The sequence below is a fragment of the Orycteropus afer genome, unplaced genomic scaffold, assembly GCF_000298275.1.
Source record: "Orycteropus afer afer isolate SDZICR_OR568_19922 unplaced genomic scaffold, OryAfe1.0 scaffold00039, whole genome shotgun sequence".
Taxonomy (NCBI): Eukaryota; Metazoa; Chordata; class Mammalia; order Tubulidentata; family Orycteropodidae; genus Orycteropus; species Orycteropus afer.
Window position 1 is genome coordinate 12,257,680 of NW_006921626.1, and position 17,087 is coordinate 12,274,766.

Here is a 17,087-nt window from a genome sequence, read left to right on the forward strand (position 1 = left end):
AATCCTACTTCCGTAGTGATACTGCCTCGGAAACCCAAGGAGGGGTCGCTATGAGTCGGGGCCGACTCGACAGCACATAACAACAACAACAACAAAGTAATTTACAAGGTGCATATGATTTCCAGTGTGAAGTTGATTAGGTTTTTTATCTTCCATTACAGAGTATACACAAGACCTCCCTTCCTTGTACTGACTGTCATGAATGCAGTTTGCATTCTTCTTCAAAAGAAACCTAACTGGACTACAGCAAAGTTACTTCTTTCAGAAACAGGTTTCCTGAAAAAACTGATTAACCTTGACAAAGACAGCATACCTGAGAAGGTAAAAAAATAAAAATAAAAAAATGCTAATCCCTATTTAATGCATAGTTGATGCATTCAATATTTGTAATCTAAAGGAAACAAATAGAAGTAGATTCTGTGTCAGAACTGGAATACAATGGTAAGAATTAAAAGACTAAATTAAGAATTAAAAGCAGAAAGCAAGCTGCTTAGTCAAATTTAGCAGGTTTCTTGGAAATGTCAAGGAAAAGCAACATCACCAATACTGGAAAATTCCATATTTCAGAATCAATTAAATGATGAAGAAAAGAGAAGTAAGAGGACGACAGTAGGGGAAGGTCTTTCTAGGTAGATTCCATTCCACTATGCAATTGTGCAAGTGCAGTGAGTGGATAAAAGTGTCCAAGATTTCTTTCTATTTATTTAACGAATATTATTCATATATCAATATGTGCCAGGCACTGTTCTAAATGCTTTACAAAGATTAATTCATGTGGGTGGAGATGAGTGATAGATTGGAGCACAGAAGAACTTAAAGGAAATATGGTAGCCTGCATGCCTTACTAAAGGATTTTATTGAACCATGTTTAATTCAGAGGAGTATGGATTTACTATAATACTTCAAGGAGGAGGAAAGGAAGGCTAAAGTCCAGAGCAAGAAGCAAAGTTCAGGCCACTGGTAGATGGGTCAAACCATGTTAGAGAAAGTCTTGTAGAAAAAAGAAGGGCTATGGCAGGGTAGGCAGCAAGTTACAAGGGCCTGGACCCAAAGCACTGTAGGTAGAAATAGAAAGAAAAGGCCAAACACCACTGATGTGTCAAGTAATACATGAAGCCACCAGAAGCTGGAAGAGGCAAGGAACAGACTCTCCTCTAGAGCCTCCAGAGGGAGTGTGCTCTTGCCAACACCTTGATTTTGGATTTCTGCTTTCCAGAACTGTGAAAAATGTGTATTTGTGTTGTTCTAAGCCACCCAGCTTGTGGTAATTTGTCACAGCAGCTATAGGAAACTAATACAGATTTTGGTATCAAGAAGTGAGTGCTGCTGTAACAAATATCTAAAAATGTGGAAATGGTTTTGGAATTGGATTATGGGTAAAAGATGGAAGACCATCTAAACTAGAATATTACATAGGAGTTGAACTTACAGCTCAGCTCAGAGGAAGACAGATTTCTAGGCATATCAATGGCACTGTACTACCCCAAAAGGGTAAGTACTCATTAATTCATTCAATAAATATTTGCAGATCATCTTCCTTGTGAGAGACAATATGACAGGTTCTAGGGATAGAATAGTTTACAACCAATGCATTCCTTGATGTTATGAAGCTTATATTGTAACAGGGAAGATATACAATAGCTACCTACATAATTAATTAATTAGTTGCAATAATGATCTGTGCTATCAGAAAGTATAGGATAAGATATGAACAAGATGAATTTGCTGGCAAATTGTTATATGCATGTTACTCATGAATTAATGCAACAACTGCTCAACCTCTGAAGCATTCTTAGCAAATATTGTTTTCAAGCTAACAATAATTAATAGTTCCTTAACAACAAAATGAATTTAAAAAATTAAAAATAATAATAGTTAATAGCTCATCGAAAGAACTAACAAAAAACATAAACACATTTTAAAATGATAACTAGAACACTAGTGTTGAGAATACACTACTGACCATGTAAATAATTCCACAAATTAGTTCTATCTGTCCAGGCAAAGAGAGACACGCCTGGTTAGAAATGGAAAAGGAATCTCAGTCTGAGAAAGATTTCATTCTGATGATGGCTCCCGAAGGTAGATGAATTGTACATCCGATTCTATACTAGGTTGTACCATTTTGATGTGGTAGGCCATGAATACGTGACACAGCTCCTCCATGAGTCCAGTCTGCCCCCAGGTCACTCCACCATTACTGACTAAACAGACCTCTGAATGGGGATGGGTCCAACCAATATGCCTCTTGAGTCCAGATAGAAGATGAGGGATCATGTTCCTAATAACCTCCCACCTAAGGTCCATGGGAGATTTCAGAACTCCTTATTCACCAAATTCCCCAAAGTGGGAGAAAGTTAACCTATTTTATTTTTGTTCTAAAGTGGAATTCCTTTATTAAAAGTATGGTAAAGTTAATGTAACAACAGTAATGATGGTTTTAATAGTGTCTTTTTTCCTCTTAAAAAATTTCTGGTATATATGCAATGGAATATTATGCAACATTAAAGAATAATAAAGAATCTGTGAAACACCTCATAATCTGAATGAAGTTGGAGGACATTACGCTGAATGAAATGCATCAATCACAAAAGGAAAATATTGTATGACTCTACTGTTATAAAAAGTCAAGGAAAGGTTAACACATGGAAAGAAACCTTCCTTCATGGTTACCAGGAATGGGAAAGAAGGGGAGAAAAAATTGCTAGCTAGGTAAGAGGCATGTATTGATTTGGGTGAAGGGAAAGGTGACACACCAAAACTGGGTGACCAGCACAATATCACAGGAAAAGGAAGACACAAAGAATACACAAGAGGTATAGACAACAAAGGTAAACACTATTACATACACAATGCTGCATCATCATGAATAATAAACATTAATCTATGAGTGGATACATATGTAGGCAGTCAAGATGATCAGATGTAGGTAGGTGAACAGCACTACATCCGTGGCCATATATACGTTTGGCAGACATTATTTCTACATATGTATTTATATGTACTATAGAAATGTTCATATATATATATATATATATATACACACACACACACACACACATATAGTAGATGTAATGGAGAAAAGTTATTGTTAACTTCTTAGCCACACCCAAACACCTTGAGGGAATGAGTCACTGGGCCTGCAGTCTTGGGACCATAGTCAAGCTCAATTGGCATAACATAGTACACAAAAACATTATTCTACATCCTACTTTGGTGAGTAGCAACTGGAGTCTTAAAAGCTTGCGAGTGACCAGCCATCAAAGATGCAATTATTGGTCTCTCCTCATCTGGAGCAAAGAAGAATGAAGAAAATGAAAGGCATGTGGAAACAGTTAGTTCCAGGGACTAGTGGACCATGAGAACCTCATCCTACATGACCATGACACCAAAAGAACTAGATGGTGCCTGGTTACCACTACTAACCACTCTGAAAGGGATCAAAATTGGAGATCTTGGACAGATTGGGAGAAAAATGTGGAGCAAAACTCAAAATCATAAAGAAGACCAGGCTTACTGCTCTGATGCAGACTGATGGAACCTCCAAGACTATGGTCCTTAGCCACTCTTTGGGCCTGGAACTGAACTCACTCCAATGAATCAACTTTCAGTCAAACAGTAGACTAATAAGGTGAACAATAGCACCAGAGAGGTAAGTAGTCCTTAGAACAATCAACCATGAGAGATCAAAAGAGCAGCATTTGTTCAGGGATAAAGCTCCAGAGATAAGAATGGATGGAAAAGAAGGGCAAAGGTAAACAGTAACCACAGGGAGGAAGTGGGAGGAGTGCTATTACATTGTGGGGATTGCAGTCAATGTCACAAAACAACATGTGTGTGAACTGTTGACTGGAAAACAAATTTGCTCATAAGCTTTCACCCAAATCACAACCAAAAGTTAAAAAGAAAATGACAACAACAATAGGATTACTAGTACTGGGACCATTTTGTACCCAGGTCTATGTCTTTGATTCTGCTATTGTGAAAAGTAGTGGACTCTTTTTTCTATGAAATAAAATTTCTTTCTAATGGTGATTAAAGAAAACTTCAAATCTATAGTATTTCTTTCTCATGTAATACATGAACTATATTCTCTCTAGGCTTTCATAAAACTGAAAAAAATTTTAAGCTTACCTGATTTCAACCCAAGCAAGATTGCTCTAGTTTCTGTTGCCTGTTGCTCTATGTGCCAGTGGGTTATAGCTTTGAATAATTACCATGAAGTACAGAAGGTATGCTTTTTCCTCCTAAATATCTGTAATAACTTGAAAATGACACATCAAAGTCCCAGAAATAATTTTTATTTAGCAATGCTTAAATGAACTTCTGTGGAAAATAATACCTAATGAAAACCACTTTACTCAAATGTATTATGATAATTCATACACATGCCAGATGTTAAATTCTTTTATTTATGACAATCAAGCTATTGTTTTATTTCCTGGTCTTAAAATTTTTTACTGTAATTGACTACTCCATATCCCTTTTGTACCCATTAATTTTAGGAATTTTTAAGAGTTGATATCTATCTTAAAAACATAAGTGGCATTTTGAACAGTAAACATGATTTTTTAAAAAAATTTTAAGAGTTTGTTTTACATTCAATGTTACGTGTACATTTAGTTTCACTCCCCATTTACCATGCCCATCCCTAACCCAGTATCCTCCCCTCCGTGCCCCATAACCCTCCCCCCATGCCCCTCATAGTTATCTACTCCTGTCTCTCCTGTATTACATCCATGAGAATGTTGCCCTTCTGGTGCCCCATGGACTATTGCTCCAAAGGATGTATTTCCATAGAGTATGTGGGTGCATCACCCTGGGTTGAGTGGTCTGCATGTACATCTTGTTAACTATTGGGCTGAGAGTCAGCCCCTGGGAGTGAGTTTTATTCCAGGTGCAGAATGTATTCCAGGGCCATAGTATTGGGAGTCTCACCAGACTCCATCCAACCAGTAATTCTGGTCATTATTGAGTTTTGGGATTTTGTTCCATGTTTTCCCTCCCACTCTATCCAGGATTTCCAGATTTGATCATTTCCTGAGTGGTTGGCATTGGCAGCTGGGCACCATCTAGTTCTTCTGGTCTCAAGGGCCATCTAGGGCTGATTGCTTCCAAATGTTCTTGTTTTTTTTGTGTTTTTTTTAAAAACTCTTCTTTGCTTCTGATGTTAGGAGACCATTAAGTGTATCTTAGATGGCCACTTGGAACCTTTTAAGACCCCAGTTGCTACTCACCAATGTAGGATGAGGAACAAGGGTTTTATGTATTTTGTTGTGCCAAGTGAGTCTGGTGTCCCCCAGTACTATGGTTCTGAGATGGTAGATCCATTGGATCTCTCTCCCATAGTGTCTGGGTGTCTATGAAGGATTGCTCTGTGTCTGTCTTCTATTGTTTCTGTAAGGATTGCAGGTATTTTGTATCACTGGTATCTGTGAAAGATTAACCTGGGCTGAATCTCTCCTTGGTCTGGAGAACATGCCTGTTCACTGACCCCCATCTGGTCCTCTCTGGTGTTTGTGTTTATCTGTACCCTGGTGTTTGGTGTTAATGGTAATGCAGTATTGTGGGCACACTGCTTGGTATTAGCATCTGTCGGCTATCTCCTATGTGCACAATTCAGTGTCCTCTCTTTTCCTAATGTTATCATGGTGGTCTCAGACTCTTTCCACATATCCCTCCCCTTACCTATGTCAGCGTGTTGGCCCCAGCTAGCCTGAAATTAATCCCTCCCCTTTCCTCCCCACCCTGGTAACCTGGAACAGAGCCCCCCTTCTCAAGTAAACCCTTCTTTGTCTTTTTACAGTAATCAGCTCATACAGTACTTGTTCTTCTGCCATTGACTTATTTCACTCAGCATAATGTCCTCCAGGCTCATCCACATTGTGAGATGATTCACATATCCATCATTGTTCTTCAATGTAGCATAGTATTCCATTGTGTGAATGCACCATAATTTGGTTATCCACTCATCCACTGACGGGCATTTAGGTTGTTTCCATCTCTTTGCTACAGTGAATTGTGCTGCGATGAACATAGGTATACATATGTCTGGTCGTGCAGTGTCTCTCACCTCTTTTGGATATTTTCCTAGTAATGGAATTGCTGGGTCAGACAGTATTTCTATTTTCAGTTTTTTAAGGAAACACTATACTGTATGCCACAATGGTTGTACCATTTTACAATCCCACGAGCAGTGCACAAGAGTTCCAATCTCTCCTCAACCTCGCCAGCATTTGCTATTTTCTGACCTGTTGAACTTTGCTAATATTGCTGGGGTGAGATGATATCTCATTGTTGTTTTGATTTGCATCTCTCTAATTACTAATGATTGCAAGCAGTTTCTCATGTGTTTGTTGACCACCAGTATATCATTTTTGGTGAACTGTCTGTTCAAGTCTTTTGCCCATTGGTGAATTGGGCTATTTGTCTTCTTGGTGTTGAGGTGTTGAAGTTTTCTATAGATTTTGTAGATAAGTCCTTTATCAGATATGTCATAGGCAAATATTTTCTCCCAATCTGTAGGTTCTCTTTTTACCTTTTTGATGAAGTCTTTCGATGCACATAAGAATTTAATTTTTAAAAGATCCCAGTCATCTAGCTTCTCTTCTACCTCCTGTGCATTCTGGGTTATGCTTGATAGTCTATTTATGCCATAAATTAAGGCTCCCAGATTTGCCCCTATTTTATCTTTGATGAATTTTATCGTTTTGGAGTACACCTGATTTTTTTAAACACTCAAATGTTGTGACATTCTTTTTAAGGTGATGGGTCCTAAACAAATGCAAGTGGCTGAAGCACAAAATGTCCTTAAAATTGCAGGACAAAGGTTAGCAGAGAAACAAAAAGGTCTGCAGATGGTAAGAAATTTTTTATTTGTTAAACTCTCTGCAACTTTATGAATTAAACAAAAACACTTTTTTAAAAAGGTCATTATGTCAATAAAGCTAATCAGTTAAAATGGGGCTATTAATATAGCTCCTGATGAGATTAATTATAAGGATTAAGTGAGATAATACAAATAATATGTATAAATCTCTTTGTCAGTGTTTTCCACATAATAAAACACTATATAAATAGTTATTGTTGTCTCAAAAATATTTTAAGTTACTATTTCATCAAATTTCTCCCAGGGAATCTTTATAACCAATCTACCAAAATTTACCCAATATCAATCTTGTTTTTCTAAAAAAAAAAAAAAAAAACTGTACTTACTCTGTTTATATCCATTATTGTGTTGCCTTGTCGAGGCAGAGTTATTCCTTAAACTCTTGGTTCTAAGTAACAGTGGAATATAACTATGGGAACTAGAATTTCCATTGTTATTATCAATACCTGTCACCTACTTAGCTCACAGACATTTTGAATGGGTGAAATAATATACTCCAGAGATGGCAAACTAGCAGGCAAATTGTCATGTCAGCCATTGAAATCCTTTGGCCTGTACAGTCTTTCTCCCTTCACCCTAAATTTTAATATAATTATCAACATTTCAAAATGTGTCAGTTTCCTCAGGACCATAGTACAGGGGGACACCAGGCTCAATTGGCACAAAATACACAAAAATCTTATTCCACAACCTACATTGGTAAGTACCGACTGAGGTCTTAAACTCTTTCAAGAGTCCATCTAAGATGCAGCTAATGGTCTCCTATCATCAGAAGTGAAGAAGAGTGCAAAAAACCAAGAGCATTTGGAAGCAATCAGCCCTAGGTCATGATGGCCCTTGAGACCAGAAGAACTAGATGGTGCCTCACTGTCAATGCCAACCATTCAGGAAAGGATCAAAATTGGAGATCCTGGATAGAGTGGGAGGAAAAACATGGAACAAAGCCCCAAAACACAGTAATGACCAGAATTACTGCTTGGATGGAGTCTGGTGGAACCCCCAATACTATGGCTCTGGGATACACTTTGGGCCTGGAACAAAGCTCACTCCAAGAGGCTGATTTTCAGCTCAATATTAAATAAGATCTACACACAGACCACTCAACCCAGGGTGACACACCCTCATACCCTATGGAGATGCATTCCTTGGAGTAATCGACCATGGGACACGAGAGGGGCAACATTCACATGGAGGAAATGCAGGACACACAGAAGTGCGTAACTATGAGGGGCATGGGGGGCAGTTTACTGGGCAGGGAGAGGAGAATACTGGGTTAGGGTTGGGGATGGTAATTTGGGAATGAAACCAAATGTACATGAAATGTTGAATGTAAAACAAAACTCTGCTCTGTAAATGTTCACCTAAAGAACAATGGGGGAAAAAAGTGTCAATTTCATTTATAATTTGAATTTCTGTATTCTTTTTGAAAATGAGAAAACTTGGCAACTTGGACTAGCCTTCTCTCCTAGCTATAATCAGCCCTTTAGATTGAACATGAGTCATCAACCAGCTTCAAGTATTTATGTTACCTATTTGTCCCAAAAGGCATTCTTGCAAACTGATATATATATATAAAGTACTTGATATTTTCAATAGAAATTAACAATACTTAAATGAATTTACTTTGTATTGATAATGCCATTTTATTGATAATATTTTATCTCAGATTATGATATATAAGATTTTACTTAGATATGTGCGGATAATAACATTTATTGAGCACTTACTATGTTCCAAGCACTATGCTAATATATACATTATCTCATTTACTCCCCAAAATAACCTTGAAAGGTATTATGTTTACAAGTGAGAAAACTGAATTTGGAAGACTGAGTAATTTGCTCAAAATCTCAAGCTACTCAGTGGTGGCACCCACATTCTAACCCATGCTTGTCTAACCTGAAAGTCCATGTGCCTAACTCCCACACTATAAAATATTTCTAGCTGAGAATGACATTCAAAATATCTAGCAAGTAGTGTGGCACAAGCACCTACCAATCAGAATAGAAACCTCATGAGGCAGGAGCAGGGTCTAAGAGGCCTCCAGCTGGGTAATAAAGACAGTATGGGACTGGGGTGTGCTGTGCGGTGGTGGTGAAGGTGCTGTCTGGGATGCAAGGCAGGACTATTTAGCAACCATTACAGAAATACTTCAACATTTTAACAATTGCTTTGCCTGCATCGGTGTATACCACTGAGTACCAGCCTTATTCTGTCCTCCACTTAAATTAGTAAATGGAACAGTCTCTGATAAGGAATAAAGTTTGCTTCAGAATTTTAAGAACAAAATTATTCAACTTGGAAAAACTGAGAGTTCAAGAACAAATCTTTTTTAACTTAATGAAAGTGTTCATTACTTTTTTTATAGCAATTACTGGAAACATTTTGTAAATCAATTTGAAAACCTCAATAATATGCCTGATATTCCAGGAAGTTCTTTTCACCTCCCTCCACCCCCTGCCCCAAGTTAATATGTGTCTACTCTCTAGTTAGTGGGAGCTCTGGTAGCGTAGTGCCTAAGGCACTTGACTGCTAACCAGAAGTCTGGCGGTTCAAACCCACCAGCCACTCCTCAGAAGGAAGATGGGGCAATCTACTTCCATAGTGATACTGCCTCGGAAACCCAAGGAGGGATCGCTATGAGTCAGGTCCAACTTGACGGCACATAACAACAACAACTCTAGTTAGTAATTTCCAGGAATTCTTAGTCACTAAAGATCAATTTAAAAAAAAAAAAAAAAAAAACTTGAAAGCCTAAACAAACGAAAATTCATGGATTTCAAAAGTTATCACAATAAGATATTATTAAACAATGGGGTGGGGATGAAGTACTGATACATACATGGCTGCACCTTGAAAACATTATGCTTAGTGAAAGAAGTCATTCACAAAAGACCACATATTACAAGATTGCATTTATATTAGATCTAGAATAGGCAAATTCAGAGAGACAGAAAGAAGATTGGTGGTTGCTTAGAACCGGGGTGGGAGGAAATGAAGAGGAAATGGACTTCTAACTGGTCTCCCAGCTTCCACCTGTGTCTCCTACAAACTATTATCAGCACATCAGAGTGATCCTTTAAAAATGAAAATCAGATTTACGTTTTAATGAGGGTAGAATCCAAAGTCCTTTCAGTGGCCTACAAGACACTTGTAGACCATCTGGCCGCAGCTGCTACTCTGCCTCTGGTTCCCTGTACTCCAATCAAACAGCCCTTCTCTCTTTTCTTCAAATATGTTGGGCACAGTCCCACTTCTGGGCCCCTGAAACTCTTCTTCCCTCTGTCTGGAAACTTCTTCCCCCAGGGAGCCCAATAGGAGAGGAAAGAGGACATGGTTCCCTCTGTGTGCTCCAAGTCTCTACTCAAATATCTCCTTTTTAGTGAAGTCGACACTGACTACCTTTCTAAAAATTACAATCCCCTCTCCTCAGCACACCAAAAACTACTCATTCTTTTTGTTTGTTTGTTTGTTTGTTTTCTGTAACACTTATCACCATCTAACATAGTATGTAGTTTAATTATCTCTTAGGTTTATTTGTTTTCCTTGTTAGAATATAAGTTCGACAAAGACAGAACTTTTTGTCTCTGAAAAAATGTTCAACAGTGTATCCCCAGAACTTAGAACCATGCCTGGTCTACAGTAGGCACTCAATTAATTGTTTTTAATGAATATTGAATTAATTCAAACGAGGACATGACAAGGATGTCCACTCTCATTATTATTTTTTAACAATATTCTGAAAGATCTCAGAAAAGTAACTAGACAAAAAGGGTAAATACAAGGTAACTCATGGGAAAGTAGAAGGCAAACTTCATATTTTCTGCTAACATTGTTACACAGCATAGAAAACACAACAGAACTGAAATAAGAAATTTTGCTAAGGTGTGTACTTTCAAAATTAATATGAAAATAAATAGCTTTCCTACATATGGACACCACTTAGAAAATTTAATGGAAAAACATCTCATTTATAGCAGCCAAAATAACAAAATATCTAGTAATAAACTTTATTACAAAATGTGCAGTATCACACACAATGTTACATAATGCAACACTAAAGAATAATGTAGAATCTACAAAACACTACATAACGTAACTTGGAGAACATTATGCTGAGTGAAATAAATCAATCCCAGAAGGACAAATATTGTATTAGTTCCTTACTGTAAAAAGTCAAGGAGAGGTTTATATATGGAGAGAAACTTTCTTTGTTGATTACCAGGGGTGGGAGGGGAGGGGAGGGAACATTGCTAGATAAGTGGAGACAAGTATTGCTTTGGGTGAAGGGAAAAGCAATGTACCAAATATGAGTGATCAACATGGTGGCATTGAGGAAGAGGAAGACATAGAGAGGTACATGGGAGGTACAGACAACAAAGATGAACTCTTTTGCATGTGCAGTACTGTGTTGTCAGTGATGACAAGCATTGATCTACAGGTAGATAAATGAGTAGACAGGCTGAATGATCAGGTATGTCTAGGCAGGGGGTAGTGTGCCCATGACTATGTATAGGGTTAGCAGACAATGTTTCTACAAATGTATTTATATGTGCTAATATAAAGTGTAAGAATGTCCAGGTGTATAGTAGAACTGACAAGGGACAAGATTGTGGTGGTGTCTTGGCCACAGCCAGCTACCCTGAGGAAGTGGGTAGTTGGACCTGTGGACTCCAGACCATGATTGCAGGGGACTTCAAGTTCAATTGGCATAACATACTACACAAAAACATTGTTTACATCCTACTTTGGTGAGTAGCGACTAAAAATATAATAATAATAATAAAACGCACTGCCATTGAGTCAGATCCGACTCATAATGACCCCTTGGGTTTCCAAGGCAGTATCACTACAGAAGTAGATTGTCCAACCTTCCTTCTAAGGAGTGGATGGTGGGTTTGAACTGCTTAAAATCTTACAAGTGACCATCTAGATGTGATGATGGGTCTCTTCTCATCCAAAGCAAAGGAAAATAAAGACAACCAAAGATGGATGGAAACAATTAGTCCAAGGGACTGGTAGACCATGTGATCCTCAGCCTGTACAATCATGAAACTAGCGAATTAGATGGTGCCTGACCACCACTATCAACTACTTGGAGGAAGACCAGTGCAGGAGATCCTGGAGAGAGTGGGACAAATGTGTAACAAAATGTGAAACAAAACTCAAAATCGTAAAATAAAGACCATGTTTGCTGGTCTGATAGAGCCTGGTGAGACCCCTGAGACTATGGTCCCTAGTCACTCTTCAGGTCTGGAATTGAAATCACTCCTGTGGCTTCCAGACAAACAATAGACAGGCATATGGAGTGAACACTTACATCAGGTAGATACACAACTTGGAGCCATCAATCATGGGAAAACAGAATGGCAGTGTTTATACAGGGAGACAGTTTTGGGGGCAGGACTGCATGGGAGGGAAGGACACAAGGAAGAGGTAACTATAGGGAGGAAGTAGGAAGAGAGCTTTACATTGTGGGGAAACTGCAGTCAATGTCCTGAGACAAAATGTGTGTGAACTGCTGTGTGGAAAATGAATTTGCTCTATAAACTTGCACCTAAATCACAATAAAAAAAAAAAATTCAAGCCATTAAAAATATATAGACAAACAAACAAGCAACCTTGAACAAGTATTTCATAAAAGAGGCTATTTGAATGGTCAATAAACATATGAAAATGTAAAAAAAAAAAAAAGGGAAAAGTGCAGTATCAGTATAAAACAAACTTTAAAACTCCATCTAATAAAAGCTGTTCTTGAATGAAAACAGTATTCTACAGATGCCATTTTCCCTAAATTAATCTATAAACTCGGGAAGATTCAACTAAAATACCAGCAGATCCTTTTTGAAACTTCTCAAAACAATAGTACAAACATAATAAACTATTAAAACCTCCAAATGCAAAGCAAAGCATAAACAAAAACAAAGGACAAGGAATAAAGGAGGGAAAATATTTGCAATACATATGTCAGGTACAGTTTTATAATTTATAAAATGCTCAAAGTGAAAAAATGAACAGCTCAACAGCAAAACTGATCAAAGAATATGAATACTCAACTCAGTGCCACGGAGTCGGATCCAACTCATAGTTACTCCGCCTTGGGTTTCCGAGGCGGTATCTCTATGGAAGTAGGTTGCCCAAGTTTCATTCCAATGAGTGGTTGGTGGGTTTGAAATGCCAGCCTTCTGGTTAGCAGTCAAATGCCTTAGGCACTACGCCACCAGAGCTCATAAGAATATGAATAGGTAGTTTATAACCAGAAAGGAGGCTTGCTATAGCTGACAGCCCCTTCTTCCTACCAGCCTGACCTCAAAACTTAATCAGTTCCTCTGCTCTGCTCAGTGTATGTAGGGTTTATAAGTTTGATCATTTTCTTAGAGAAAGAACTAGGATAGGAAATAAAATTTTCTGTATGAAAAATAAATCAGAAAATGATTAATCTTCAAATGCTAGGGTTGTAAGAAAACCTGCTGGGGATGAAAGATAATATTTTTAAATAATAATAATAGTATCAAATCATTTAATCACTACAATGTACATTTTTATTGTAATAGAATCCATCTGTCCAGCAAGATATTCCAGGATGTAAAAATGAAGTGGTTACACACTCTCTTTATGTAAATGACAGATAAACTCTTTTTTATTATTTCTTTCATTTTTAATTTTCTGCAGTTTGTTTTACATTCAACATTTCGTGTACATTTAGTTTCACTCCCCATTTACCATTCCCAACCCTAACCCAGCCTCCTCCCCTCCTTGCCCAGTAACCACCTCCCTACCCCCACCCCATCCCACCCCCTGTGCCCCTCATCATTATGCACTCCTATGTGTCCTGCATTTCCTCAGTGGAATGTTGCCCCTCTGGTGTCCCAAGTGTGTAGTTGCGTCAGACTGGATTGAGTGGTCTGCCTGTACATCTTGTCTACTATTGGGATGAGAGCCAGCCCCTGGGAGTGAGTTTTATTCCAGGCCCAAAATGTATCCCAGGGCCAAACTCTTGAAGCAAAATGAAAGTAAGATTTTTGTCTCAATTACAAATTGTCTTTCAGATTGAAGAACATCTGCTGTCTTTGCAAGCAACCTACAAAAATGTCATTGCTGAAAAAGTACTACTAGCAAATCGGAGAAAACTAGCCACCAGGCGATTACAGTGTGCATCTATCCTACTAACTGCCCTGGAAGATGAAAAGGCATGATTTTCCTTGGTTTGATATTGACTCCAAAACTCCAAGATAATTTGCAATGAAGGCTACATCATATGCTTCTTAAATCTATCTTACTACGCAATTTCTTATTAAGACCAGTAGACTGTCCTATTTAAGCAAAATAAATACATCCTGGTCAAATAGTCTTGAAACAGAGATAACAGAGTGCAAAGATCAGAGGTTATTTTTCTTGCTCTTTAGGCCTCAGTACATTTTTGTCTGATGAAGCCCTGAGCAAACCTTTCAATGAGTATGTCCTGAGTTTCCCCTTTCTACATAGAAGCAATCCAAGTTGAGTGTATAAAGCTTGGGTGAAAAGAAAAAGAGAATTTTATTGTGTCCTGTTAGACTTCTGACCCCTTTTATTGCCTCTTTTAATCTCTCCTCTAATTTACCCACCTTCTTTGTACTTGAATCCCTAGTGAGCTGACCAGAATCTTGGCTTAATCACACCTTACCTTTTCAAAGGGTGTTACAAAATTCTCAAGATAATTTTAATTTAGTCTGATCATTTAAATAAATACACGTCATGGAAGATGCTTATACAAGACAGGAGGAGATTATGAAATCAGACCAATCAAAGAGAGATCACAGCCTTTAGAAGTTGATTGATGTCCCTGAAAGCCAAGTTGATGTCCAGAGGCAGTGAACCATCAGTTTATCCCAGATTGTAAGCTTCCAGAAGAGAGGGTTCTTGCTCAACATACGTTATTCATTGACCCATCACATCAAGCACATACATGGTTGAAGAAGGCTGCAGCATAGCTTGGAACAGGGCTCTGGAGCTGGAAAACTGGGTTCAGATCCTAGCTACACCCCTCAGAAGCTTTGTAAACCTGAGGAAGTTGCTTCACTTCTCTGAGCTTCAATTTCTTCATCTTAAAATAAACTCAGTAGTGTTTATTTGAAGAGCTATTGAAGACATCAAATGAGATTTTCAGAGTAAAATGCCTGCAAATAAGTAAGGAGTCAATCATGCTGACAAATCTAGGAATGAGAATAGTATTCCCCTCAGAAACTGTTCATTTTTAAACATTTTCCATTAATTTTTATACAATTACAACTTGAGAACAGTAATAGTAACAACAGATTAAACTTGGAGACCATTAATTTTTAAATGTTTAAATCTTCTAATGTTTAAATTTTATGATGTTTTATATCAAATATCAATAATGCATTTTTGTTTCAACATTTAGACTAGATGGCAAGAAACAATTGATCAAACAGACAAGAAATTGAAAGGAATTCTGGGTGACATACTTATTTCAGCAGCATGCATTGTCTACAGTGGAGTATTAACAGTAGAATTTCGCCAGCTGATTGTAAATAAATGGGAGAATTTATGTGCTGAAAATAACATTTCTTTGTCTTCAAACTTTTCATTAATTCAAGTCATGGCACAAGAAAATGAGGTAATAACAGGTTTTTATTACTCAGTTGAGCGACTTTTGTTGATTTGAATTTTGAGCATTCATGCATTTTGGGGTTTGGATCTTTTCCCCAAAATAATTTTGAAAAATGAGAATACTGCAATTTGTTCTAGACCTTAAAATTTTAAGCTATATTTCTAATGCCTCTCTCTTGTTTCATATTCTCTGGGCAAAAGTCACAAAAATATTCTTTTTCCCAACATAATCCTACTACCTTATCTTAATGAACATAGTCAAAATCTCTCCTTGAAACCCTTTAACTTAAAAAATAATGGTCAACTTCTTAACTGCAAAGTATTCTTAGACATAGCAAAAAAAAATATAGACCTCACACTTACCAATTTAATCAATAAATATTTATTATCTATTTATTATGGAAGGTTGGGCAATCCACTTCCATATTGATACTGCCTCGGAAACCCAAGGAGGGGTCACTATGACTCGACAGCAGTATGTTCGGTTTGGTTTTGGTATTTACTATGTAAGTCCTATGCTGATGTTGGGAGGATGAAAAAAAAATGCGTACTTTTTAACTCCTCAGAGAGTAATTTTAGACCTGTTCTACTTAATTTACCACCGATTCCATAAGGCTCAGAAGCAAATGCTGCCTTTTCATTTTCGTAACTCTGACAATGAATTCCACCACTTGTCTGTCAGTTTGTTGTACTTGTGTGTTGTTGTGATGCTGCAAGCTATACCACAGGTATTTCAAATACCAGCAGGATCACCCATAGTGGACAGGCTTCAGTAGAACTTCCAGACTAGACTGATTAGAATGAAGGACACCTGGCAATCTGCTTCTAGAAATAAATGGCCAGTTGGGAACCTTATGAATAGCAGCAGAACAGTGTCTGATGTAGTGCTGGAAGATGAGCCCCTTGGGTTGGAAGGCACTCAAAGCATGACTGGGAAGAGATATTTCTTCAAAGTAGAATCGACCTTAATTATGTGAATGGAGTAAAGCTTTCAGTACCTTCACTTGCTGATAAGTCAGAATGAGAAGAAACAGCTGCAAACACCCATCAATGCTCTTTAGAAAGTTAGATGGTAAGATTTCATCTCATATACTTTGGACATGTTATCAGGAAGGATCAGTCCCTGGAGAAGAACGTCATGCTGGGTGAAGTAGAGGGCCAGTGAGGTGGGTTGACACAGTGACTGCAACAATGGGCTCAAACACAGCAACGACTGTGAGGATGGTATAGAACTGGGCATTATGTCATTGTGTTGTACGTAGCGCCACTATGAGTCAAAACCAACTCACTGGCATCTACAGGAACAATAACAATGAATTTAAATGCAAATACATAAGTAATCACATTAAATATAGATAGGACTAAATGGTGTAATTAAAAGCCTAAGATTGTAAGACTGTAGGAAAATATAAAGCAAAGCACAAAACAGTAACCATACTTTTTTTATAAAGGACACATCTAAAGCATAAAGACAAACAAAGATTGAGAGTTTTAAGATGAAGTATGATGTAATTAATATAGGTTACAAAGGGAAGGACAAAATAAATTTTAAGAGAGGCGGGGCAAGATGGCGGACTAGGCAGAAGGA

General features: G+C 37.7%; 1 protein-coding gene across 1 annotated transcript in view; it reads left to right on the forward strand.

Annotated features, from left to right (window-relative positions):
- DNAH14 (dynein axonemal heavy chain 14) overlaps nucleotides 1-17,087 on the forward strand; it is a 792,430-nt gene that overhangs the window by 607,304 nt on the left and 168,039 nt on the right. Inside the window, exons 61-65 of the mRNA XM_042780425.1 lie at nucleotides 162-321; nucleotides 4,101-4,232; nucleotides 6,765-6,860; nucleotides 13,939-14,079; nucleotides 15,291-15,506. Coding sequence (XP_042636359.1) covers nucleotides 162-321; nucleotides 4,101-4,232; nucleotides 6,765-6,860; nucleotides 13,939-14,079; nucleotides 15,291-15,506 — 745 coding nt within the window. The remainder of the gene's footprint in view (nucleotides 1-161; nucleotides 322-4,100; nucleotides 4,233-6,764; nucleotides 6,861-13,938; nucleotides 14,080-15,290; nucleotides 15,507-17,087) is intronic.